Source organism: Osmerus mordax, chromosome 4 (assembly GCF_038355195.1).
Source record: "Osmerus mordax isolate fOsmMor3 chromosome 4, fOsmMor3.pri, whole genome shotgun sequence".
NCBI classification, from domain to species: Eukaryota; Metazoa; Chordata; class Actinopteri; order Osmeriformes; family Osmeridae; genus Osmerus; species Osmerus mordax.
In genome coordinates, this window is record NC_090053.1 from 18,279,368 (window position 1) to 18,306,088 (window position 26,721).

Consider the following 26,721-nt stretch of genomic DNA (forward strand, 5'->3'; position numbering starts at 1 on the left):
CTGGTACAAACACACAGGAGGGATTAGACTCTCAAAAAGTTAGCCTGCACAGTTGTTTGTAACATATTTAAATATGGATTCTGTTAAAAACAGGGCGAATTGAATATGTACATGAGCCATGTGTGCATTGGTAGTCAGCACGCAATTGAAACAATCAACGCATCTGAAGTTTATAAACAGAAAATAAACATGAATTAGATCGCCAAATTATAGTAAATACAATGCATTGTGCGCCATTACATATTCTTTAGAGACATATTGGGTTGTGCATTTATGTGCAGGTATGGAGGACATGTACAAACACAAGAGACTTGATATGCTTATATGCAAAATATATAAATGTTTTTATTCATTTGTATAAATAGACAATAAATCATTATTAAGGGAATCAATTTTTATAGACGCAAGAAAAAGTTTCCTTTCAAATGAACAAATTATGTATCTTACTCTTGATTCTAACCCCATTCTGGATTCAAGCTTTAAAGGTAAAGCTCATATGGCAAAGAAGGAGACACCCAGGCTACCTGCACACAGACAAAGAAAGAAAAAAGTTGTGCATTCAGGCATATCTGTTTTCATACAGAAATACAGATGAGGACCTGGAGAAAACACATGCACACACAAATGATGACATGCGGAAACAAACAAACAAACAAACAATCACACAGCTGAAGATCCCCAAGCAGTCCCCACCACCTCCACACAAACAAGTGTGGCCACCTACACACCTTTTTCATAATCCTTGTTCACAGCTAGATGCTACAGTGTGGAGGGAGTTATCCTAAACCAAAATGGGGGAGACTGCGCCCTGCCTCCTCTTCCTCCGCCGCCTCCCTTCTCTTCTTCTCCTTGTTCTCCCCTTGTCCCTGCAGGATTTGTATTTGGTTGTGGAGACACTCCTTCAGTTTATCCTCTGTCAGTGTCAGTCTCTTCTCCAACATCGACACATTCTGTTGGAAAGAAAAACAAACGTCGTCAATCGAAAATCTCAAAATGTGTCATCTAGAACTTTGCACAAAGCAAAGTCATCTGCTATTCTGTTAACGCTTTTCCTGTCACTAAAACGTGGCCTTTTTATTTTGTGGAAACAAAATAAAAAAATGCAATAACAACAAAAATATTACAAATACTAGGGGTGGGAAAATTTTGGTACCTCACGATTCGATTCTTGGGGTCACGATTTGATTAAAAATCGATTCATGATTTTTCAGAGAAAAAATAAAATAAAACAAATAATAATAATTATATATATATTTAAAAAAAAACATTAAAAAATTGATTCACATACACAAGTGAATCGATTTTTCCCCCCACCATTAACAAATACTCATTTGAGGCAGCATATTGGTTTGTAAGCAGGGTGGTTTTGGAACTTGCGCCAAGTTTGGAAACTCACCTGAGTGAGGATTTCAAGTTGGTGGACAATGTGCTGTAGGGTTGTGTGGAACCCCATGGGTGCGGCCGAGGGCACCTCCTGTGTGTTCCAATCCCCCGTCTCCTCTCTCCCTCCTTCCTCCGCCCCTCCACCTGGCCTAGATGGAGACGGTGAGGGTGAACCCTGCCCACAATCACTGGCCCCCTCACTGGGACCCGGACTGGCTACTTGTCGCCCGGGCAACCCGGCAGAGTGGCAGTCAGTGTTCCCATGCAGCACTGGAAACTGGTTGACAACCTGGAAGAAAAGAAGGGAAAGGGCAGAATGTACACTAACAGGATGTAGGCCAAATACACTGAATCATTGTATCAGTGAATATGTTGTCTGGTCTTACATGCTTAAGTAACCCAACTCAATATCCTTGTGGGACATAGTTTTTGTAATTTTATTTTTACATATTTTATGTGAAAGTCCATTAAAAAAGGAATGCTAACTTCTGACTGAATGATGCCCAAGCTTGAGATTTTACAGGCTACTCTAGCTGGAGTATGAATGACCGAGAATTCCCCTGTACGCCAACTGTCAAAATGAGAAAAATAAAGTTTCCCGACATATCACTATTGGATATTTGAACCGAAACGGTTTGACCTAGGTGTGTCACATATTAAAGTGCAATACTGTGACATCATGTTAAAAAAGAATCCTTGCTTTATACATTTTTGCAAAGTTCCTAAAGAGGGTCGAGAGCTAGCCAGTTGACGATGGGTTTTTACACACGTGCCTGGCAGACACAAGCAAAGATAATGTACAACCCGGGTGCCTGAGGCAGAGAAGTGAAACGTCCACAACGGAGGAACAGAAAGGAAAAAAAGAGCAAAGGAGACAGGAACAGGGGGAGGAGGAAGTAGCAGGAGGGGTCGGGGGTGGGGGTCACACATTCCTAACCTAATGCATGGAGGAATCGATTCCGGGCCTGCTTCCTGTGCACTGTCTTCACTTCAAAGAGCCGGGCGAAGGAGGGGGAGGACTGGAGAGACGCGAGCAGAGAAGGTATAAGAGGAGGGAAGGGAGGGAGGTTCATCCTGTCAGTGTGTGAATGGGAAGTCTGACTGGGCTGCCCCCTCTTTTCTATGTTTTTTTTTTGTGCATCCTCCCACTCTCTCTGTCTTACTGACACACACACACACACACACACACACACACACACACACACACACACACACACACACGCGCACGCTCCTCTGCCACATCTGGGCTACATCTGTTCAGCTCCTTTACGCACAGCAGACTAGTCTGCCATGTTACCCCTTTTTTCCACCTCTTCCTTTTATTCTCTCCAGCAGGACGTTTTTGCAATCGGACATCAAGAGGGTACGGGATCCTCCACGACTCCGTGTCCACGTGTCAATCTCCTTCTCACAAACATGCACGCACACTCAGGACTAATAACCTGCTCTCTTTCGTCACCCACGTTACACTGCCAGCCACATATCATCATTGTCACGGCAACCAAGGCTATCAGTGGCTCGCTACCAGCCCGACGGGGCAGTCAGAGTGAGAGTGGCAAGCCGAACAAGAGGGTCATTGTGAAAACTTTGATGACATAACAGTATGGCAGTGCCCCAATCGCTAACACTGCTACAACATGGCTACAGGTACATCTCACAGTACTTGTTACAATTCTCCTTCTATATTACAGCTTTGTCTATTTATTTGACACTCATTTTGTACAGTTTGCTGGTTCATGCTATACGATGGCAGCAAGCAGGTATGGTACGTCGTTGTTATTGTATAGTGTGTCCCTGTGTTACATTTTGTGCATTTCCCATGTACAACCTGTGTTCTGTATGTCACCTGCGCTAAATTGTTTTTGTTTTGTACACATACAGTAGGTGTTATCCCTATGTACATCCCTGTGTTAGGGTTGTATATTTTGTATTGGTTACCAGTATTTTTTTGTAATCTGAACACATAACACCTGATGCCACAATATCTCTTTGGGGTCAATGAAGTACCCACCTTTCTACACTGAACCTGATGTTGAAGACTATTATCTCCTGCAAAAATATAATTTTATGCAAAAATATATATTTCAAGGCTTGTTCTACTACAAACGTGGAATATACTGTCGGCATACAATTGTTGGGGCATTCATATTATGTGACTGGTATGGTATGTTTGATGTGTATCCTTTGGGAAATGTATTTATATCATTACCTACTGCTCTATATATATGTAAGTATTGAAGAAGTTTGTGGTTTGTTTAGATTCTTGTATTGTCCTGTGTTTAGCTCTGACATGTCCACAGTATCACAGTTTAGCTCCAGTACTTCACTCAAACGAAAACGTGTCACAAATATCTTGTTGGATGGGACTACTTGGCTGTGTCATTTATTAATTTACTTATTCACAAGAAAAATTGAAAAAGGACACTCTGTTTATCATAAATGTTTTCATAATGTCTTCATGTTCTATTACCGAAAGGTGTATAATTTCAAAAGGTTCTTAGCATGTATGCTATGCTTCTCTTCTTTAACTCAAGCAGAAAAGGCGAAAAACTCAGCAATTAGGCCGCTCAGCAACTAGCAAGCCATGTATGGTAGTCCTGGTTTACTGAAAAGAGCACAGGTGGGGCACTCAACACTAAGATATTCACCCAGCTCCCCATCCACAGTATCCAGTCCGCCCATTAATTCCAACGGCCAAGTAATTCATCCTCGCTGGCCCTGGCCTATCAGACACTCACTGAGCACTCCATCTCATCCCTCCTATTACCAATATTTATGAGCTACTTCAGTGAAGGTTCACTGAGTTCTTGACTAGACTAAACAATGAGACAATCAAAGCATCTCAAACTGCTTTTTTTGTTGTCGGCCGTATCCATACAGGAAGTAAGATATCAGCACAGGGCCATGGTTGTATATTTTCCCCACTTCAACCCTAATTTACCAGAGTTCACATCAAGCTTATTTGGTTATCTGTTCTAAAAGAGTCAACTGTTTGTCCAGTTATTCCGAGTAGGTCAAAGCAAAACCAAGAAAGATTGAAAGATACTTTAATAAGATGATATACAGCAGTATCTATGTATACAACATTTCCCACTCTCTTCGGCTTAAGCATGTAACAGTATGTCAGGACTGAAGAGGCTTCTTGGTCCGCTGATGGGGAAGAGAACATTTTCTGGTCACAGGATGCCATGTAATGCCATTAAATTCAAGATTTTCCCAAACAAGGAAATCCTTATTCAAATCAAAGGAGGCATTAGTGGCCCCTGACCCTCCTACACTATCACACTCACAAAGACACACACACACGCGCTTAATGCTCTGTGACATTATCTTGTCCTGTTCGTTTTTTTTTTTTTTTTAAACCTCATTAGAACAAGCTCACTTGAGAGAGATGCTAAATACTGTACTAAAGGCTAGTTGCGATTTTGTGTGCTCTCATATGTCATCCACTTCCTGTGTGGTAGCCACAGCTGCCCCCCTGCCCTTTGACATTTAACAGGAAGTCAGGGAATGGGTAAGGCTCTAACGCTCTGCTTCTGCTATAATGCCTGTAAGGATTACAGACTGATTGAAGTGTGCATGCTGTAATCATCCCCTTCTCTCTTTCTCAAACATGTCACTCGCGTCTCTCTCTCTCTCGCTCTCGCTCTCTCTCTCTCTGTGTCTATCTCCATTTCCCTTCTTGAAGGTCTCACGCAAACATCCTTCACCCCCAGGACTTTGTGTCTTGGTGCACTTTTGCACCATGTACATTTTGAAAGAGAGAATAGGAAACCAGAATGTGAGTCATGAGGTTGCCAGAGGAACTGTCTACTTCCTCTATATGTCTGCTTTGCTTTATCTCTCCCTCCCTCTCCCTCTTTCTTTTTCTCTCTCTTTGCCTCCCTCCGTCTATCTCTAACCTTCGTTTCATAACTCGACACCACAACCGCCCACACATGCTGACTGAAATATCCGGTTTCAAGCTTTTATCTATCTGTGTATTTTGTAACCGTCTGTGTGATTGGGCGGTTAGGTCCGTTTGCCTCGAATGAGAACATTAAATAAGCCACAGCAATAAAAAAAACTGCACTGAGACGCCATGGTTTGATAACAGGTTGACTGGTATCTCCAACCTCCTGTGTGCACGCCCACACACATACCCAACATTTCTGTTCACAAGTGGAGTAGAAATAAAGAAGGAAGGGGTGTGGCATGTGCTGACAGAAGCAAGACACAAGAGGTATCTACCCCAGGAGACAGACTGAGGTGACATGAGGCTGAAGATGGGTTATCCTGACCCATTTGCAAGGGGATGAATAAAAGTTTCTTTAACTGCTCCAACTCAGAGTTGGTGACTCATAGCCCCTGCCAGTGTGCAGAGCAACACTGGGAAGGTTCGACCTCCCCTGACTGGCCCTGAGGCAAGCAACTCAGACACAGTGTAGAAGAAAACAGAGCGAGATCCTAAATAAATACATCAATAACTGTGATTGTGTTTAGCATGTATATGCGTGGTTAAATGAGGGTAATGCAAAGAGCTGCATCCACGTGATGTGTATGTCAGACTGCAGCATTGGCTGCTGTATTTTGAGATTCTAAATATTCTATTTTGTCGTGACCTCGCCTACGACTTTAACACTGTGTCCAAAACTTAACCCTCTCCTGGATCAGTAAGGTGCTACATTACTGTACAGTACTCTAAGAAGCAACAACCTTGTGACAGCTTTTTGACATTGTCCACGTTTGTGTCAGTGAATATTCATGTTTTTCTTTTCTTTTTTAACTATTAGCTAGTAGATTTGGCATTATTCAATTTCACAACTTGTTGTTTTACCGCTGGCAGACGGATGTTAAATGGGCATCCCCTTCCATGCCACTGTGACTGGCTGGGTTCCAGATGAACCTCTGAGGCCCCGCCCCCTTTCAATGTTGTGGTTGGATGAGTCAGCGTGGATGGGAAGCGGAGGTCAAGTCTCCCGTGTCTGGCTGGCGTCCCTGAAGGTGGAACTGACACATCGCGACTGAGTCTAAATCACAGTGAGACTCTAGCGCTCAGACGGCTGAAACGCAGATAATGATAGAGTGACTGTCAACGAAGTGAGAAAGATAGAAGTGGTGAGAGGGAAATGACTCCCCATTTCAGAAGACATATATCAAATACTCAAGTGAATTTTCACTGGCAGCAAAATAAGATGGAGATATTAACCTATGGATGTTTAAAATAGGGACATGGGTGATAGCTTAACGTGAACAAGATCAAGTCGGGCATCACGGTGTTGCCACGACAACCACATTCTAGTCAGCTGTCACAAGACCCTGGGAGAATCCGAATCTGTCACAAATCTCGCCAAGAGCGCGTGCGTGTGAGTGGCTGGAGACGATGGCAACAAAAACAGCTATGTGGCAGGCCTGTAATGCATCAGATCAGGAACATGGCCTTCCATTAACATTGGGTTACAAGTTGGACATGGGGCATGACATTACATCTGGCTAGCTCTGAGCGGCTGGTGTTACAGCCCTCCCAGCCGGAAATGAATAATTACTGTAGTCCTTCAGCCTGAGTGTGGATGATGTGCTGGATTGACAGTAGGCACAGGTACATTTTAGAGAGGTAATATGTGATCTGGTGGTATTGCAAAAGCTCAAATAGGAACATCAGAGGTAGACAACACCGAGCTTGGCTCAACCCAAGGACAAAAGCTTCCCCTGCTGCAAGAATTATGTACTGTAAGAGATCTAAGAAGCTCATCTATCAAACTTAAGGAACAGTCATTGGCTGAAAATAGTATTTGCACTGGTTCTTTCACCAAATGGGTTCCAGAGCATTGGTTTATGTAGCTTACACACCACACCAAAGCATCATGTCTCATGGCAGTAGTCACCTCAGTTAATCAACGTCTGTGCCACCAGATTTGCATGTCTGCAAGTTAATAAACACCCATTCTGGTTTAATTCCTTATAACACATTTTTATAATTAGTATGCTACCTCAGTTTTGCAGGGATAATTCTACCTTGGCTTTGAATGAGCTGAGGTTATTAGCTACAATTGTTGCTGTGTAGACTACACAAACGACTTGCTATGGTTTAGCCTGATTTATATTGCTTAAGGAATCATTAAACAATGAGTTACAATCCAATTGGCAATTAACAAATATGTTTCTTGGGGGGGGGTTGAAGTCAGGTGAAGTCCCTATCATTCTGATTGGATTAAAAGAGCATGCTGATTGCTATTAAAGTGGGGACTCTGCATATATTTGATGTTTTTGCCAATAAAAACCTTTAAAACGTATGAAATGTGTATTATTGTTTTCCAGTATACCACAGAAACGTGAAAAAAGTATCTACAAATACTGGACCAAAACATTTAGCAAAACACTACATTTGTCACTGCCAATACTTTTGGCCACAACTATACAGTGTATGCTCCCATGTGTCAGTTAGTGGTAGTCAACATGCAATCAGACAGGGAAGAGGAAATTCAATTGAATTCAGAATGATTCCCTATGTCAGATTACTTTTGGAGTGGGTTTAGCTATACACTTGCATGCCAGGCCTTCTTAATTCTTTTAGGTAATGGGTGTTTTTTTCCTGTTCCCTTCCTGTATTTTTGCTCTTCCACATATTTTACCGTTGTCAGCACTGTCAACTTCCTCTCTTTCTTCCTCTCTCACTATTTTTCCTCTTCCCACTTCTGCTAAATTATCTCTTTGTCAGTCTGTGACCCATTAAATGGATTTCACTGTCTGGAATGTGTATGCGTGGTTAAATAAAGAGGGTAATGCAAAGGGCTGCATCCACGCGAGTCATCATGAATGCAATGTCAAATGTGTATGTCAGAGCAGCATAGGCTGCAGTCTGACTATTTTGTATTTTTTTTCCCCATCGCTTCTATGGACAGGAATATGTAGTTTAAAATGTTAATATGTGTCTTCTAAATACATTTTCATCCAGACACTTCAAATGTTGCAATTCATATAGTTGTATTAAGTTCACAATTCAATTAATTACTTTCTACATTGGGGTTTGAATGTTTGAACGTGTAATTGGGATTGACTTCAATTCTTGGCTTGACTCAATGGCTTCTTTTTTTCATCATATTTATTTTCAGGGGTCAGCCAAAACAACCGCCAGGGGGCCTTTCTGAGCGGATATCGTATAAGCCTAGCAGACACAACGGTCAGGCCATGAAGAGGGAATACTGATGCCATTGTCTATAAATTCTACAAAGGATTTATACTAAACAGTATTATGGAGTGACACAGAAGAGATTGCTACTTTGTGCCCCAGCTTGTGTTCCATGCTCACTGCTAACAGTAAACTGTTGTTGAAAATCGCAGCACGTGTAGCAAACTTGATAAGACAGATTAGCCTACTAAATTGTAGCTTTTACTTTTTCCCAAGTTTCAACAAACTCTGTAATATTGATTGGAATCCTCATAGTTTCTGTTCCACAAAGTAGTTACTCCCATGACGTTGTGTGCATGGCAACTTGACATGAGACAATGAGCACTCTTTTTCCAAATTCAGGGACAAAAAAACAAAACAGCATTCACATTCTAAGCATTTTCTCTCTCTCTATAGGCCAACATGTACCTACACCTATCACGCACCGCTTCCTCTCTCAAAGTGAGAACTCACCTGAAGTGGGTAACATTTGAACCTACTTTTGACCATTTCTGTTAGTAGCGTCTTTTTACATTGGCAACTTCATATTCCACGTCAAAGTGAGGTGTTTCTAGAATGAGTTTGTCATGCTTTTGTGTGAGGTGATAGATAAGCATCATGTTGCATTGTCAAAAAACACGATTTGTGCTAAATACAGCTAATTGGCATCTAGCGATAAGACGGTTTACACAGATCAAAACAGTTTTACTTGGGAGGTTTCTTGGAAGAGAAATAAGACTCCTACTAAAGAGAGTAATCGCTAAAACTGGTGGTTTTTCAGACACACTTTCCCACCCATGTCTGAAGTGGAGGCAAATCCTTTAAGCGAATGGTCGTCATTGTGCTTTGCAAAAGATTAGCCCACTTTAAAGCCCCTTATAAAGTTTTATTCAATTTGAATGGACACAAGGTCTACACCCATTAACTGAAATCCCAATGTGTGAGTCGTAGGCAAGGCTTTTAGGCAACAAAGCTCAGTGACACGCAACTACTCAAAAGTTGGTGGGAAAACCGAACGACACGTTTCAAAACAGCTGCCAGTGTTACCCCTTTGACACCAACAACCAGGTTTCAATGTGGGTTTACCAGTAACTTATTTTGGGACAGACAAAAAACCCCAACGTAAAAGCATATTTTAAATCTGTATGTATGTTACTACCTCATTAATTCTTAATTATTCTCAGACATGACTAAAGCACTAACAGCCAATACAAGAAGCACTGGATTTTTTTAAATACTTGTGCTTGTGGAACCGATGTGAATCGGTTAAACTCACTCCTCAGATATAAATGCAGTCCACCACGCCAGTGAAAAGCTAGCTTCTCGTTGGCGTAGCTGGCTAGTAGTCGCGAGGATTGAGTGCCAGCGAGGGGAAAGATTGTGAGGACTGCCGAGCAGCACGACTACGACCTGTTACGCTAGTAGTGAGTTGTATGATGTATGGTAGTAACGAGCAGACAGTCTTAAGTGTTACATAATGGTTCTTGAAACTATCAAGAGATCTGAGATTAGTTGTGAGACAGACAGTGAGGAATATGAAGAGGAAGGAAAAATAAAGGAAGGATCAAATATTCTACAGAATGAACATGTGACGACGTTTGCCACCAGCCATCAGCAATTGAAGAATGTGGGAAGAAAATCTTTGGTTGATTGGCAGGTCCAGCTCCAGGGGCTGAGAGGTCACGCTGAGCCTCTGCCCTTCACAGTGTCAGTGGGGGGGGACAGGAGAGAGCTGCTCCTGGCCTCGGTATTTGCAAGAGGACTTTGTGGTGCATCATTAAAAAGTCTGTGGCACACACCACCTCCCTATCTTTTATTGAGTGGTTTCTTCAAGACTTACCAAGTAAGGGATTCACCAATAGGTTGGTAGGGAGTGGTGTATCTATGTATGTGTTTGTGTGGTACATGGGAAATAGTTGGATGTGTGGCGAGAAAAATGAATTTCTGCAGAGAAAGAGGCAATGCGACAGAAAAGCCACAGCATGGATGGGATAGTGGGTGCTTGTTTACCCCTCCATGGGGGTGCATGTTACATTTGTTTCTGTCGGTGTGCAGTTAAGATGAAGCATGCTTACTGCTGCTGTCTTCATGGTAGAGAGAGTACACAAACTAAACCCTCGTAACAAGCAGTACACACTTATGGGAGACCAGCTAGAATGACAAGCTACAGACCTAGGCTAGTCACAGGGTGCTCCCAGTTGGAGAGCTAAATATGGCTGACATCCACCGCTAATATCCCACCCCAACAATAGGATACTCTCCTACTAAGCCACATTCCCCAAAGTGCAGGAGGTGTCTTTGCAAAGAGATTTTTAACAAGTCGTTTGTGCATGTGGGGTCAAATGTACTGAAACTAAGGCAAAGTAACTAATCCATAAACGTTAACATTGATCTTCTAAAAACTTTAATGATGCAATACCAACATGTCTCCCATGACCATTATAACAGCTCCAGATGTTTCTAAGCTTTCAATATGTGATTCTCACCTAAGCTCACTGTGGCCAAGCGACTGAATCAAATTGATCTGCAAACATCTTTCTGGAAGAGCTTTCCCCACTGTTGAAGTCTGGGCTGAGGCCACCAAGCTTGACAAAGGTTAAATAGGTTTTAGCACAACAGGGCACCCCATCTAACTGTCTTTCTCTAAGGGCATTAGTAATGAGTGACAACCTGACCCTTCAGCCAAAAAGGTGAAGGAAGGGAGTTGTTTTTATCATTCAAAACAGCATCAGAACAGAGGATATTACCTAAGGCTTATTACCAAATAAAGAGTTCTCGAGTATGCCTCTAAAAGCTTTGCATACCTGGATTTGGGCAGTTTCAAAAAAACATTTCAAGTGGAATACAGAACATGTTGGTAAACTGCAATCTTGAGATCTCCATACAGATTTTCTCTCAGTGTTCTGGTTGTTGTCAAGCAACAACCAGAACATTTGAACATTTTACCCATTCTGAGGTTTTGTGTACTATGGAGCTGGTTTATTTCAATGATATATCTGTGGGTGGCCTTTTAATTAACCTTTGAAAATTCTAGACAAGCTTTCTCTTTCTTCTGTAAATCACTGGCAGTCAAAAATGTTGAAATACTTTATAACTTTTTTTCTTAATTTTTTCATTTATTTTTGAGCAGGAACATTTGAGTAATTTGTCTTGGTTTATTTTGATTTTATTGAATTTGGCTGACCTGGTTCAAACCATGACCCAAAACAACCCACAATTCAGAATTGACACACTCCAAGGAAGTCAAATGCAGCTGATCTAGATGTGCATTTCAGAAAATTTGTCTAATTAACAAAAAATGTGAAAACACATGTCATAAAAACATATGACTCCTGCTCAGGAAAATTCCAGGAAAAAAAGGTAATTTGATTCTGGGGGCCTAATCTGATTGATCCATTCTAAAATAAGACATCAGTATGTTGCTTGTTGTTTGTGCATTCTGAGTGATTGCCCTCACATGTGCCATTCTGCAAATAACCCTTGGAACATCATCACAAGGTTCTCTGAAAAAGGTAATGCCATCAATTCCGATTTGGGCCTTTGAAGTGGTACTTATAATTCTCTACAGAGGACAAAGACTGTTCTAAAAATACACTGGTGGAAACAGAATAAAATGGGTGACTTCCTTTAATTAGGATCAATTACAGTAAGTAAAAAAACAATGGTCACAAGGGGACCTAGACACAATAGTAACAGGGATAAGATTCTGAGTTGTTCTTAGTTTTTTACAACATCTGTATACTTTTTCATTATATTTAATCTATATCTATTATGGGTACAATTATTCCTAATTTATATAAATAAATATATCAAGTAATCAGTTAATAAATAGAGGAAATAGGTGAGTGCAGGAATGAGGATGAAGGAGGGAAATTAAAGGCAAACATGCAATTATAGAAAAGATCTGGACAGAGAAGGTAATAGGCCATTTGGAGAGGTGTAGAGTGCATGTCAGAATGTGTGTATACATGCATGTAGGACAGTGGAATCTGTTCAAGCTATTTAGACAAAATTCCAAGGCCAGGCATAATCACAGATTTTAGGACACACAGACCAGCCATCCTATTCACATTGTAGCACACTGCAAAAAATAACAGGTGGGACAAACAAATGGAAAATAGCAAACAGTTGACCACATAAATAAAACACACACACTGGCGGGAGGATTGAGGGAAAATACTCGAAGAATGCTAAGTACAGTGAAATTAAGCGACTTCTAATTTCATAAAGCCTCAGAAAACGAGGCAAAATGCATCAATACACAGAAAGTTGCTGGAACAGGAGGGGTCACTGAGGGATTTACTGAGGGCCAAGCTGCGTTGCTCAACAAATGCCTACTAATCTGCTTTCCGCTTATACCTAACATTCTGCAAAGCACCTGTGGGAACTCACGATTTACTATAAGCTGCCTGCCATTTGCTAATTCCCCTTAAGTAAAACAATAGGAGTCCCAGGCTAAACCAGATCCTTTTCCAGATCCAGACTTGGAGCCATCGAACCTTTCCTGCATTCCCACACATACTAGTCTAACTGACACCAACAAAAAGCTAATCAGATTTAATTTGGGGAATTTTAAATCCAATACCTTAACAAAGAAAACATTGGTTCAAAGAACTTTTTCTGTATTTCTATGGCAAAAGTAAGGCAGTGGCCATGTATAGATCTGGTATTTTGGCACAATCTTGACCTGGATACAAATTAATCAAAATAAAAAAACAGAACTCAAAAGTAATGGTTAGTCTGCAGATATCAGGGGGATAAAACAGGTTATAAATTTCACATTACTATGCAGACCATGGGCCATTTTGAAGAGGGTAAAACACAATGAATGAAATTAGCTGGATTGGCTGAGTTCGGAAAGTCTCTGGGATGGACGTGGGTAGCTGATGCGTTAGCAACAAGTCAAGACAAGGGGTCAAGTGAACTTGGTTTTTGCTCTGGATCTGGACTTATTTGGCAAAACCATTAGGGATTGACTTGTGGGAAGTTCATTCAGGACTAGTAACCAAACTTATTTTGGACAATGGGGCACAGATGAATGGCTTCTTAACAGGTGTTCTGTTGGACAGTCCACTGATGATGGCTTAACCTGGGACTCAGCCAGGGTTGGGTTTCATTCCATACCTCCGGAGAGACCATGACCCCTTTGGGCTCCTTCCTCTCACAGGAAGTAAATTTGTTTCCCTTCTGCAGAAAACTTCAATCAAACCACACACAATTTTCTTTGTAATATGCCGTACTTGCTTTCATTATCCGACTATTTTACGATCACTAAGCGTATATCGACAGTTTGATACAGAACATTTGACACGATTCCATCAGCTTCTTGTATCAGTATAAATGTGAATAATGACGGCTGGAACATGCTATGGGAAAAATGTAATTCCTTACCGACCCATCTTAAACATGGAAGTTAAAAAGTCCCTTTCCCACACTACAGAAACAAGTACACGAAAAATTATGAGCAATATTAAAATAAACAAAACCCACTGTAAGAGCCATTTGAAACCCTTACGTTCTCCAAGTGCACCTGTTCTGTAATCCCTGTTAACTGACTTTCACCTGTCAGCAATCCTCATCTGGAAAAACAACGTTTGTTGGAGATAAATGATCTCAAAATAAATAAATCATTCTCGTCTCTGGGGTTTGTCGTGCAACATATTGAAAAGACCAATCCAAGCCAGTGGCAGAGTGGTGCTTCATTTGATCTACCCACACAGTGCAACAGGCCACAGGCTCTCTGCCTCCCACACTCACCCAGAAATAGCACCATCAACACAGGTAGCCGGTTTTCACACAAAGCCATAGAACGGATAGGGTCAGATGCAGACAACTCATAAATTCAATAGGACACATTTAACTACACTAAAAGGGTGACAATGTATTAATCAATCTAGACCAACAACCCTTGCCTTACACAACATTAGGGTTTTATTGTTTTATAGAGAGCCCCACTATGTCACAGTGTGCAACTGTCTAAAACATTGTAGTATAAAAAAATAAATACAAATATAGCTGCAAGCATCAATGGGGTGGCCAAGCAGGTCAGATGACCCAGAAGAAACTTTCGACATCCTAAGAAGAGGGTTCCAAGTACACGCAGCAAGTTTGGCGTGAATCCATCAAAGATTTGCTGAGATACGACACAACTTTCTGTTTGGCGGCTCTGCTGCCGATTTCGATTGGCTGTACCGATCGAAACGGTTTCGAAAATCTAAAATCATTTGATAGTTTGTGTGAGGATTGCATTGACTATATACAGCTTGACTACAGGTAGCTAGCGACTGCGGTGTACCTGGCTTCCTTTGCAGTGGCTTACAGTGTCGCTAAACAGAGAATCAGAGACATGACAAGCTCGTCGGCTTTGGGTGGATTCTAACCTCTGCCGTTGCCGTTGCCAGGACACCAACTTATCCTAGTGAGCTATTCTCAGTGCTGGAAATCACAGAGTTCAGTTACTGGTTAAAAATATAAGCAGTTTTTCCTGTGGCAAGCGGTTGTCAGATTTGGCCCAAGTTTAACCCTTGTGCTGCCTTCGGGTCACATGACCCAAAGGTTCATAACAAACCATCGTTGTGTTTACCCAATTTTACTCAATACAAAAACAAATAAAAATATTTTTATTTTAACCTTTACAATGTGGGGGGTCTGAGAGAGCCCAACGGTTAAAAGAAAATGCTTCACTTTGTTTTTGTATGCGGTAAATTTGTCGCAATACGACGGTGGGTCACAATGACTGATGGGTCAGAATGACCCGAAGATAACACAAGGGTTAAAACAGCTGTAATTCAGTCCTATTTTTACATGTCAAGGTGATTGTGGTCTGAAGATAATCTGTCCCAAATTTGGTGAATATTTGATACATTTTGTAGGAGGGGTAGGACAAAAACGTTTTATTAATTCATTCAAAATGGCAGTATCAATTCGGCTGGTATCACAAGTTAACATGTGTCAAACACGGCATCGCCCCCCTAGAGGTTAGAGGAAACATATCTACAAAGCACAATAAATCTGACTATAATCTGTATAGATCCCCTGAGATTGAAACATTATCATTACCATTATGATTATACTGTTAGACAGCTACTGTGGCATACCTGGCTTCACTAAACAGATAAACCAGTATCATGACATGCTTGATGACTGTGGCTGGATTCAATAACAGGGTCATGAATCCATGCACCAAGTTTGGAGTCAATGCATCAAAGATTCGCTAAGATATGACCTCACTTCCCTTTTTCAAGATCAGTTGCTGAATTTGATTGGCTGTTTCTAACAAATGGTTGCGAAAATCAAAGCTCCAGGGGATTACTTTTGTGAGGCTTGGTCTGAAGATCATCTGTGGCAATTTTGAAGAAGATTCAACAAGAATTGTTGTGTTCCATTCCTTTACATTCAAAATGGCAGAGAATCTATATAACTGGGTATGATGTCAGAGTGTGTTGAACTCGTCTTGATCCAGGGAATCCAACGAGACCTCATTTTGGAAAATGCGGCATATGGTTCAAAAGTAACATGTGTAAACACACCTTCAACTTTGACCCATTGGTGGTGCTAGATGGTTGGAATGGGAGACATGAAACTTGGTGAAATTGATGAGGGGACTGGTCCCAAAGAGTGTGCCAAATTTCACAACTTCTGACCATGTGGTTGGGGCTCCCATAGATTCCCATGACAGATGTGTAATAATAATAATAATAAGAAGAAGAAAAGGTAGAAACACTTAAGGTGGCTTCGCCGCTTGGCCACCAAAAAAAGCTAAACTACTTATATGACAGTCTCCTGTGCCACTGTACTGAATAAGCTAAATCGAGGACAATCCCCCACAATTTTAGTGTCAAACCTTTACATTTAGTCATTTAGCAGACGATCTTATCCAGAGCGACTTACAATAAGTACAGGGACATTTCCCCCCAAGGCAAGTAGGGTGAAGTGCCTTGCCCAAGGACACAACATCGTTTGGCACATCCGGGAATCAAACCAACAACCTTCTGATTAATAGCCCGACTCCCTAACCGCTCAGCCATCTGACCCCCTTTAGCTTTATTGGTTGCTGTAAGGATGGGAAGTTTATTTCAATAAATATGACAAAGTGCTTCTCAACAACATTACTTACCCTGCGTTTAATTAGTGTTTACATTTTGGGTTTTGCCCAAAATGTTGGTCCTTGTTGTAAGGACCTCATGTGACAAAGTGATATCCGTGTTTGGGCATTGATTGTGACGCATGTGTTGTTGTTGTAAGGAACAGAGAGAAAGTAACTCTCACTTGTGAATCCGAAACTCATTCAGGGGATTAAGAACATAGCTCAGTGGTGGAGCATTTCATTGCAAATCAAAAGGTTTTAGGTTCAACGCTCATACGAACCTATGGATAAAAGCGTCTAAATGAATACATTATTATATTCATATTATTATTAAGATATAACAATGGTAAGACTTTACAACTTTAGGATGAAAACCACCAGTATTATTAAAACATCCGGGAGATGTTTTAGTTCCATTGTCTACCCCTCTCACCTCAGACACAGCAATGGCAAGCAGGAAAACTCAAGTGCATAATTTGCCTTTGAGATGTCCCCAATACCTGTAATAGACCTGTGCACTCTATTTTTAGCTTTCCGCACTGACTGACTGTCAGCGAATTCTCAGCAGAGGCCCCTTGGGGCACAGCCTGTGCTTTTGAGAGAGCACATTTAGAAAGAAAGGACATACAGAGGGGAAGTCTTGCACAGGGAGAACAAAAGGTGAGCACTCTGCTCTTAAAGAGCACGTTTAAAGACATATGTTATTGGACGCCCAACACACGGGCCACACAACCGTTGAAGGGGTTCACATTTAGAGATCAGATGGTAGCTAAACTAGGTGATTCTGAAGAAGAAGCTAATGAAGCTTCAGCACTATGTCTCTGATTCAATAAATATACAAACTGATATAAGTAGCTAAGCTAAAACTTGTGCATTATGGGCCAGGAAATATGACCAATTGAGAGAGACTATAGAATATGAAAAAAGGACGGGAGATCAGGGCTTTTTATGGATTCAAGTAGAAGTGGATCAGATATCAAACATGCTTGGATTTTGAGAATGAGATTGCATCCCAAACACATACCGTAGACAGCTCTGGCAGTAGCTTTTATTGGTGTGCACATTGGTTAAAATCAAGGGATGATTGGTAATGCCTTGGAGTAGAATGTATACCAACAAATCACACAAAAAAATGAGTTAAAACCACGACATCTACATACAGAGACAGTGAGGGAAAACCATTAGAAAGGCTTTTTCATTCCAAGTGACTTCCATCGAGCACAGCCTTCAAGCATCAACGGAGTGCTTTGTGCAGTGAGCATTGCGTAAGGTGTTAAGATAGAGTGTCAGAGAGGACGAGGGGGGCAGAAGATAGGATAAGAGCAGGAAGGAAACTAAGAGAGAACCCTGCTGAATAAGTGATAAGGCTTGCCCCTCCTGTATCTTTCATGAGTGCGATCATGTTTGGACGCACACATGCCGATGTTGCCACCGGAGCCCAGGGTTGCCGGGTGTCTGACGACAAAAGAGACGTACTCTATGTCCCGAGACAGTTTCCGTTTTGACTCCCCTGTCGCCGACAGATCAAGCAGTTAGGAAATGTCACGCAACGTAACCTAATACTACAGCAAACGCAAGCAAGGCCATGGAGTTCAACACACACGCACACACCTCCTGAAACAAAAGACATACAAATGCAAACTGTCCAAATCCCTGAACAAAATCAAGGGAAATACTCCGAACATTTAAGGCCTCAGGTGTCAGGAGTGTATGTGCTTCATTCTCCGGCTGTTAGGAAATCTCTGAAAGCTCTCCTGGTGGAAAGTATTCCTCCCTTGGAGCAGTGTCTATCTTTAGCCATTTCCGCCATGCCTTGTCACTCGTGCTCTGCTACAGCACTTAAATCTGCTATCCACACCTCCGAGCCATCCAATATTCTGTACTTTCCTGAACAGGAAGGAAGGAGGAAGGCTCTGGCAGGTGCTTATACACACACATATATAGACACACACACACATACATACACACACAGACATAATATGATCCCACACACAGACACTAGAACTTTCTAATGGTTAGATGGAGAGCCATACCGCAATACTCTTCACACACATAGACAAACAGACATTGATAGAACCATGTTGGTTGGAGATATCTTGTCTGATGAAGCCTGATTCACAGCAAAGGCTTATGGTAGCCAGTACATGTAACTAAAGCCCAAACGTTTGACATCTAATAAACAGGCACGTGTCACATAAAAAAATTTTTTTTCGCTTTGGAGTCGTTTCACGTCTGGGATTTTCACTTGACGTGATATCAAATGATTACAATAGGCCCTGGCATTAGATGGAAACCAGGAACCACAGGCTAACAGAAAGGCACCAGTTGCCTTTCAGGTATCCCCAACACCTGTAATAGACCTGTCTGGCTGTATTTAGCCCTATGCCTTGACATTGTAACCCTGTCTCTTCTCTCAATGTCAGCTATGGAGACATGAGTACAGGCTGTACAGACGTATACGAGAAGATAGACACTTTCCTTGATGAAGGTCTTCATAAAACATTCACAATACCTTAAAGTTCATGTATTACTCAAACAGCTACCGTCACAGGTCTGGTTTGAAGTGTAGTTTAAAAACAAAAGTATTTTTCACACCCCAGCACCAAAAGGATGCGATGAACAGTTTCATTCATGTTTCCTTAAGAAGTTTAGGAAGACCTCTTTTTAAATGTAGTGTTATAGGAACTTTAACTTGGAGTCTTGACAACTTGTACTCTACAAAGTGTAAAGAAAAACAATCTACTGAACGAAAATATTCTAGCCCTTGCTATGGACTATAAAATAATTTTAAAACATTGCTTCATTCAGTTAAGTTAAATACACACACCAGTCATTGTCCTGACTTCAGTCCCTCGACTTTCACTAGTTCTCAAAACTTAACATGAAAACGAGCCTGTTCCTGGAGGGATGGTGGAGTTTGCCTCTTGAGGTTTTTACCTGTGAACTTGAATGTGCTCAGCACAAGACTCGAGGCCCCGGGGTCTATGCCTATATCAATGGAGCCTGGGAGAATTCCCTTTCCCCTCGCTCCTATAGTGTTTCTGAGGTCCTGGGTGAGATGCTGACGTAGCCTCAGCTGCTAACCCATCCATTCAGAAGCAGTGAACCCAGCTAATGCCGCAAGCTCACAGGGCTACTTAATGGCCGATTCCAAAGTGAGCAGGGGATGGAGAGGGGGGGAAGAGAGGGAGAGCGAGAGAGCGAAAGAAAGAAAGGGAAAAGAGCAAGTAAGGAGAAAGCACCAGCGGTGAACTTTGTCAATGTCACAAAATGCGTCACACCACATACAAACTCATCCCACCAAAAGTGAAAAGAAGCACAAACAACGCAAACAATGGCGTGCGCGCACTCAGGTCATGCACATTTATGCAAAGGCAAGAGAGTGACAATTCAAACTTGCACGCATACTTCCTCACCCATACACACACACACACACTCTACAAGTGATATACATGTCTCATGAATGCAGAGATTGGCTGCAGTGCTGCTGCCCCGGGCCTGGACCCATGCTTCTCCGCCTACGCTGGCAACCATTAGAAGAAGAGAGGAAACACCGTGGAGGGAAGGTGCTCATGGGAGATGGGGGAAGATGAGTAAAACACACAGATGTTTGCTCTGGTCCTCCTGTGATGGCACGCTCTTGGGGGCTTGGGGCCAGTTTAAACCTCTGTTTGCGTAAATCAGTGAATCTCAATTCAAATAGTGTAACATTTCCATGTAATCATTTCCGTTTTATTTTTACAGGCCTATGGGGCTAGGCCCCACAACATATGGTGCTGTAATGGTACTGACCAGGTAAAGAGGGGTGCCTGGTTTCCTCCAGACATGATGCTTGGTATATAGACCAAAGAGTTCGAATATTTTGCTTTTATCCGAGCAAAGAATCTTATTTCTCATGGTCTGAGAGTCCTTTAGTTGCATTTTGGCAGATGCCAAGTAGGCTGTCATGTGTCTTTTACCGAGTGGTGGCTTCTGTCTAGCCATTCTGTTTGCATGCATGTGTCTGTGTCTAGCTGCGAGGTAGTCAATGTGAGACAGGCAGAGCGGGAATCTATTATTAGGATTTCTGCACTCTGGTTGGGGGGGGGACCCAGGAGGCTTTGACACAGGCACATGTATTCCTCCCCTCTCTCTATTCCTCCCTCCAGTCCTCCCTCTCTCTCCCTCTATCCCCTCTCTTTATGCCCCTCTCTCTCTCTATTCCTCTCTCCCCCGGCGGGTATAGGCCTCCGTTCTGCCATGCATGGGTGACTCTCAGAGGGAGCCCGGCTAACACCACCTAACACAGGGTCAGAGATAAAGAAAGGGATCAGAGAAAGAGTGGGAAAGGGGGAGAGAAAGTGATAGAAGGGGTCAGAGAGCAAAAGCGCTGTCGGGAGTCGGGGTGGGGGGCTGAATGTGAGCAAAAGGCGGAGAAGGAGTGAGGGAGGGAGGGTGGAGGTGGAAAGGATGATGGGACACACAAAGAGTGTACCCAAACATGCAAGACAAACGGTACTTCAAGATGCTTTCACAACCTACAATTAATGAATGAGCTTGGGGTATTACACTTTTATTAATACCCCAAGCTCATTCATTAATTGTGTATACTGTTGGCACATTGAATACCTCATTTCATCGGAAGACATTCACACTAAATTGTGAAAGGCTGCTTTGCTTTTGCGTGTGTGGGGGGAACCAAACAATCTGACCAGTCCAGAGGCTGTGCAGTAAAAGCCCTCTTCTCTTTAGCGTTCAAAAGCAGGTGTGTTGTTCTCTCTGGTTGAACATTTGACAGACAGGTGGCGAGATGACACTAAGACAGCCCCCAGAGTTGGTTACAAAGATGTTTGGATTCGGAGTCCGAAACGCTTTCGGTTTGCCTACCTGAAAGACATACTTGTCGATGACGCAATCATCCATCTGCTAAAAGGGTCCATTAACATCTGGACAATGCTGGCCCCAGTCACAGTACCTTACAGTCGACCTGGGTGGAAAAACTGGGATAGGCACCAGACACTGTTGCCCAGTTCAAAAAGCTCACTACAACTATATGTCCTAAGCAAGTTTGGTCTTTTGGAGTTTGTAAAAACATTCCTCAACTTGTTCTACCTGTCTGTCAAAGCCAGCTCCATCATCTATGCAGTAATATGCTGGACAGAAATGACATCAAGACAAATGATATGATCAGACTCAACAAGCTGATGAAAAAAGAATGGGTCTGTTAGCTCTGACAAACTGGACATGACTACAGAAAGGAGAATTCTTTCCTAGCAACATACTACGGTGGATAATGCGCAGCAACCCCTACATGACACACCATTCAGACAAGGAGGCCATTTCTCAAACTGATAGCAACATGGTGCCTGAAATACAGAAATCCAAAGGATTCTAAATTGAATGTAAATTTTAATGCAACCTCATTAAGAAACATATTTACACACTATAAAATCTACCACAATTCAAAAAACAATTGTAAACTTAACAACACAACTAAATAGGATTTAGATGTGGTGACATTTTAGGTTTTTGGTGCCTTATTTTCTGTTGGCTTTGCTTAAGTTTATTGCCTAGCTTGACTTTTAGCTCCTCTTTCTCAAGCACGGTAGTCGGGTGCTTCTTAATGTGGTGTAGCACAGTGCAACCAGGACTACTACTATTGAACTGAAGACTAGCATCACACAATTTAAATTTGGCATTGCTGCCATTCTGGAGTCAAAGATTCCACACCGGGCTTGGTATAGCGCGCATCATTTTTATGTCAGACTGCTAGCAAAGCCATTAGCGGTGTATGCAAATTAACCTATAGAGCGACCTACATAACCGGAAGAAAACTGTTCTTGGTGGTTAATGCTTTATCGGATAAAAAGGTTAACCGTTGATATCCCTAATTCAAATAGTAAGATCATAAATAAAAAAGGTAATTCATAACTCAGAAACAATTACAAATATCAGAAATAAACTACATTTGAAGAAAAAATTGTAATTTAAAGAAGACTTGAGTCTAAACACGTGTAGTACTGTTTACTGCTGTGTCGCAGTCCCTTCCCCATGGCATTGTGGCCTCAGTCTGTACATGACCCACATGCATTTGTCAGAGAGCACACAGAAGGTATTGAGCAGTCCCATTTGTTGAAATAAAAGACTGCCCTGCACTGCTTTCTAGTGGCCAACAGACAAAATACATAAAACAAAGATTAGATGATAACTTGAGTAATTAAGGTTTACATTCATTGGTGATAAAATACAGCTGCAGTAAACTCATAGAAACACAGACAATACTGATAGTTGTATTAATTTGTAAAATAAAATTAAAAATTAGTTTAATTTTTTTGTGTAAAATTGAACCCATCTACAGTAGACTGTTCTTGGCTCATCTGTAAGAGTTTTACTGAATGTTTAAAGGAGGACCTTTATTCCTAATCTGAGTTGTTGCAGGGGAGGTTGACTGACAGACAACTCATCTTTATTGATTGTTTGGACAATTGGTAGTGCCTTTTTACCTATTGGCTGAGATTTCAGAGGGGCAAGCTTACCATAAAGGAGTAGAGTGTCTGGTCCACATCTATGACGTCAGGGTCAGTGGACTGGGTGTCTGCCACAACGGGATTGATCTAGAGCAATGGTCCCAGAGCAATATATTATACAGCAACATGTTCAAATGCAACTCCAGTTACTACTTTCAAATCTTTAGAATGCCAATAGCATTTAACAGGAATAATAATAGGAAAAACGTTTGCTTTGGCTTTCTGACCTTTATGGCCCCAGACTGGGGGGAGTGGAGGTGGGGTCCTCGGGGGTAGATATCCAACAGATGAGGGGGGGGGTCCAGGCTGACCCGCTGGCTGTGCTTGCTCAGAAGCTCTCGGTAGTCTATGATATCAAAGTTGGTCTTCCACACCAAAACCTAAAATAAAAATTAATGGGAATTATGTGTTTTTGTCAAGATTGTCCATCTGTAAATATCCATCCGTAAACATCTCTTTTGATCTCAAATGAATATGGTCTGGTCATGAAAAATGATTATACCTTTCATTTCTTTTTTACTATTTTACATTAGAAGTAATGTCACCAAGAGTTTTACAGTTGACCATAGATGCCCTGACCTACTTTAGATCAGAGACCTGAGATTCAAATGAAATCCTCAAAGAAGACCAGTATAAACATCTTATGGATATAGTGACAATCAGATCAGGTCTTGTGTTGTGGTAGTGGAGACAAGATCACCTGGGCATCTGTACCCCCAGAGGCAAAGAGCTCCCCCCCTCGAGAGAAGGCCACAGCGAAGACCGGACCCTGTATGTACAGAGCAAAGCAACAGTCATCACGCATGTCAAATTAATAAAGCAAACTGCTGTTTGGAAATACTCCTGGCGCTACCTTGTGGCCATGGAGGGTATAGATGAGGCGTCCCTCTAGCAGGTCCAAGATCTTCACCATGTTGTCATTTGAGCCGCTAATTAGGTAGTTACCCGATGGATGGAAGGAAAAGCAATTGATCCCCGCACTGTGGACTGCTCCATGACAAGAGGTTAAGATGAACAGAAATTATTACTTGGCACAAATTGAAACAGAATCACGTTAAACTAAAAGTAACGTTGTGGCCATCTCTGTAGAAAGTTGGCTACCTTGGTAATGTTGAAGTAGTTTGTTAGTTCTTAAATCCCAGATTTTCAGGGAGTTGTCAGCTCCTGAGGATGCTATGCAGGTACCACTGGAGTTGAAGTCTACACATGTTGCTGACCTAAACATGGGGTATGAGAGGAAGGTATATTAATGAATGGGGGTTCGTTGAAACCACTAAGTAATGCAAATGTATTGTATGAGCACTTATTATTACAGCAACTTCAATTGTCCAAAAAAGCTTTGAAATGTTTGTGAAAAGTACACATATGAAGTTATTTCCAAGACCTTCAGGATTTAAATAAAGACGAACATACAGTATTACTACCTACCCTCCATAGTCTGTGAAGCTGTTCACACATTGTTTGGTGGAGGCATCCCACAGTCGGACCGTGCGGTCATCACCACAAGACGCCAGAAGACGTCCGTCGGGAGAAAACCTGCAAAGAACAGGAGGAAATATTGAATAATATTCAATATTATTGAATTCAATATAATAATAATATTGAATGCCGCATTTTTCAGCATTCTATTTGGGAAGCTCAACAGATCGAAAGGACAACAGAAACCATGTCAGACATTACCTGGCACAGCGCACCCAGTTAGTGTGCTGGTTGAGGGAATAGAGGAACCGGTGTCTGTGGACGCTCCACACCTTCACTGACTTGTCGTTGGAGGCCGTCACCAGCTTCTGGCCGTCGTGAGAGAAGCTAACACTTCGCACCACGGCTGTGTGGGCTTTAAAAACTGTTGACTCTCCTTTACTGAAAACATTTACATTTACATTTAGTCATTTAGCAGATGCTCTTATCCAGAGCGACTTACAGTAAGTACAGGGACATTCCCCCCGAGGCAAGGGTGAAGTGCCTTGCCCAAGGACACAACGTCATTTTTTGGCACAGCCGGGGAATCGAACTGGCAACCTTCAGATTACTAGCCCGCTTCCCTAACCGCTCAGCCACCTGACTCCAAAACAGGAACACTTTGTTGGGAAGCTGTTTACGTGGTATGTGTGCAATAGTGTGATTTTAGTGTCCAACTACTGTTTGTCTGGCATCGTGTCAAAGCACAGTTTGAGAAAGCCTACACCAAACTTTTTAGTCTATTAAACAAGTTTGCTTTTTAATGTGTGCAAGCCAAGTAAATTGCGGCAACTTCAGTCGAAGAACAGTGATTACCACCCAACCTTGAAAACAGAGCTGCTTTCTTTAAAACTCACATGCTAGGGGTCCACAATCTGACTGTCATGTCTTTGGAGGCAGATACCACAAGGTCACCAAAAGGGGAGAACTGGATCCCAGTAATAGCATCTTTATGCCCCGGAAAGCGGAAGGCCCTGGCCTTGGGACTCAGGTTCCAGATCATCAGGGACTTATCAGCCGACCCAGTGGCTAATGACACATGGAGAAAAGGAGTAATTATTGGAAAGTAGAACTGGGCAGCATGAGAGTAATACCATTAGCCTTTAGTGGTGAGATAGTATGACACCATGCAGATTGTGCATAGTAGGAAGCAATAGGACTGTGAAGTTACCTAGTTGCTTGTGGTTGGGGCTGAAGTCTACGCAGGTTATGGCATCTTTGTGGCCTTTGAAATTGCTTTGAAGGGTTGGGTCGTCCTGCGGAGACCATATTTGTGAGCTGTGTCCCATGCCCCATCACCCCGCCCTTCCCATTAAGAGGAAGCTGCCATCTGACAGCTAAGGAATTTCCAGTCAATTAATTTACCCCATTGACATCCCTTCTACACGCCCACAGCGTCAGCTGCTCACTTAAAACGTCACATTTCTTTTGTTCATGCTCCAGAATACAATATTGGCACTGCTTATTGGAAAAGTATACCCAACTATAAAATAAAACCTGGTATCTGAGCTGTGTACAACTAGCGCCATAAGCTAGCTGTCCAAATTAGTTGCAAATTCGATAGCTACTGTACTGTAGTGCTAACGTATTTGCTACAGTAGCTAGCTCGTAACTATTTCACCATAGTACTGCAATCAACGTTGAGCTTGTGGACAATCACATTATTTCTAAAACAGTATGCTTACCATAACAGATGCCATTGAGTGCATTGACATCAATAGTCAGCATAATCCTTACACACTTGCTTTTGGAAAAGCAAAACGGAGAAGGTTTGCCAAGTACTCCTCCATCTTTCAAAGGGGAAACAATGCGCGCTTTAAGTCTGTCAGACTGTGCTAGTCGAGTACCTAGTGAGTCTTATCATCAAGTGATTAGAAGTTGTACATTGATGCTATATTATTACTAGTAAGAAGGACTAGAAAATACAATGAAACATTGGTTAAATGGGTAGACTAGTTAGATTATCTATGTGCATGATGTCAGACCAGCGCTGTGCTAATGGCAAGAAAGTATCGTGAGGGAGGAGCTAAGCGTCTTCTGCTGCTAGGCAACTGGTACAGCAAACTGTAGAACGATGGACTTCGACATCAGAGTATCAGCTTTGTTGATTGGTTTAGAATTCTGCTTCAATCAATCAGCGC

The 26,721-nt window shown here is 42.0% G+C and overlaps 1 protein-coding gene across 2 annotated transcripts; it reads right to left on the reverse strand.

Annotated features, from left to right (window-relative positions):
* Positions 1–241: 241 nt before the first annotated feature.
* On the reverse strand, positions 242–26,519 carry poc1b (POC1 centriolar protein B). Of its 2 annotated transcripts, none has more exons than XM_067234792.1 (13): positions 26,266–26,519; positions 25,752–25,836; positions 25,438–25,609; positions 24,803–24,982; positions 24,551–24,658; positions 24,224–24,339; positions 23,976–24,109; positions 23,823–23,891; positions 23,350–23,502; positions 23,132–23,209; positions 1,397–1,672; positions 729–950; positions 242–524 (listed from the first exon to the last, which is right to left on the reverse strand). In XM_067234792.1, the coding sequence occupies exons 1-12, from the start codon at positions 26,293–26,295 to the stop codon at positions 777–779; spliced, it is 1,575 nt and encodes a 524-aa protein (XP_067090893.1). In that variant the 5' UTR covers positions 26,296–26,519; the 3' UTR covers positions 242–524; positions 729–776. The 2 variants fall into 2 exon arrangements, with proteins under 2 accessions (XP_067090893.1, XP_067090892.1); XM_067234791.1 differs by having other exon boundaries at positions 23,976–24,112.
* Positions 26,520–26,721: the final 202 nt, after the last annotated feature.

Bases quoted from the DNA above. Each gene is read 5' to 3' on its own strand.
- poc1b (XM_067234791.1), bottom strand. From the start codon at position 26,295: ATGTCAATGCACTCAATGGCATCTGTTATG. The intron at 24,340-24,550 runs GTAGGTAGTAAT...CCCCATGTTTAG, and splicing joins AGCTTCACAGACTATGGAGG to GTCAGCAACATGTGTAGACT. The intron at 23,892-23,975 runs GTAGCGCCAGGA...CTGTACATACAG, and splicing joins ATACCCTCCATGGCCACAAG to GGTCCGGTCTTCGCTGTGGC.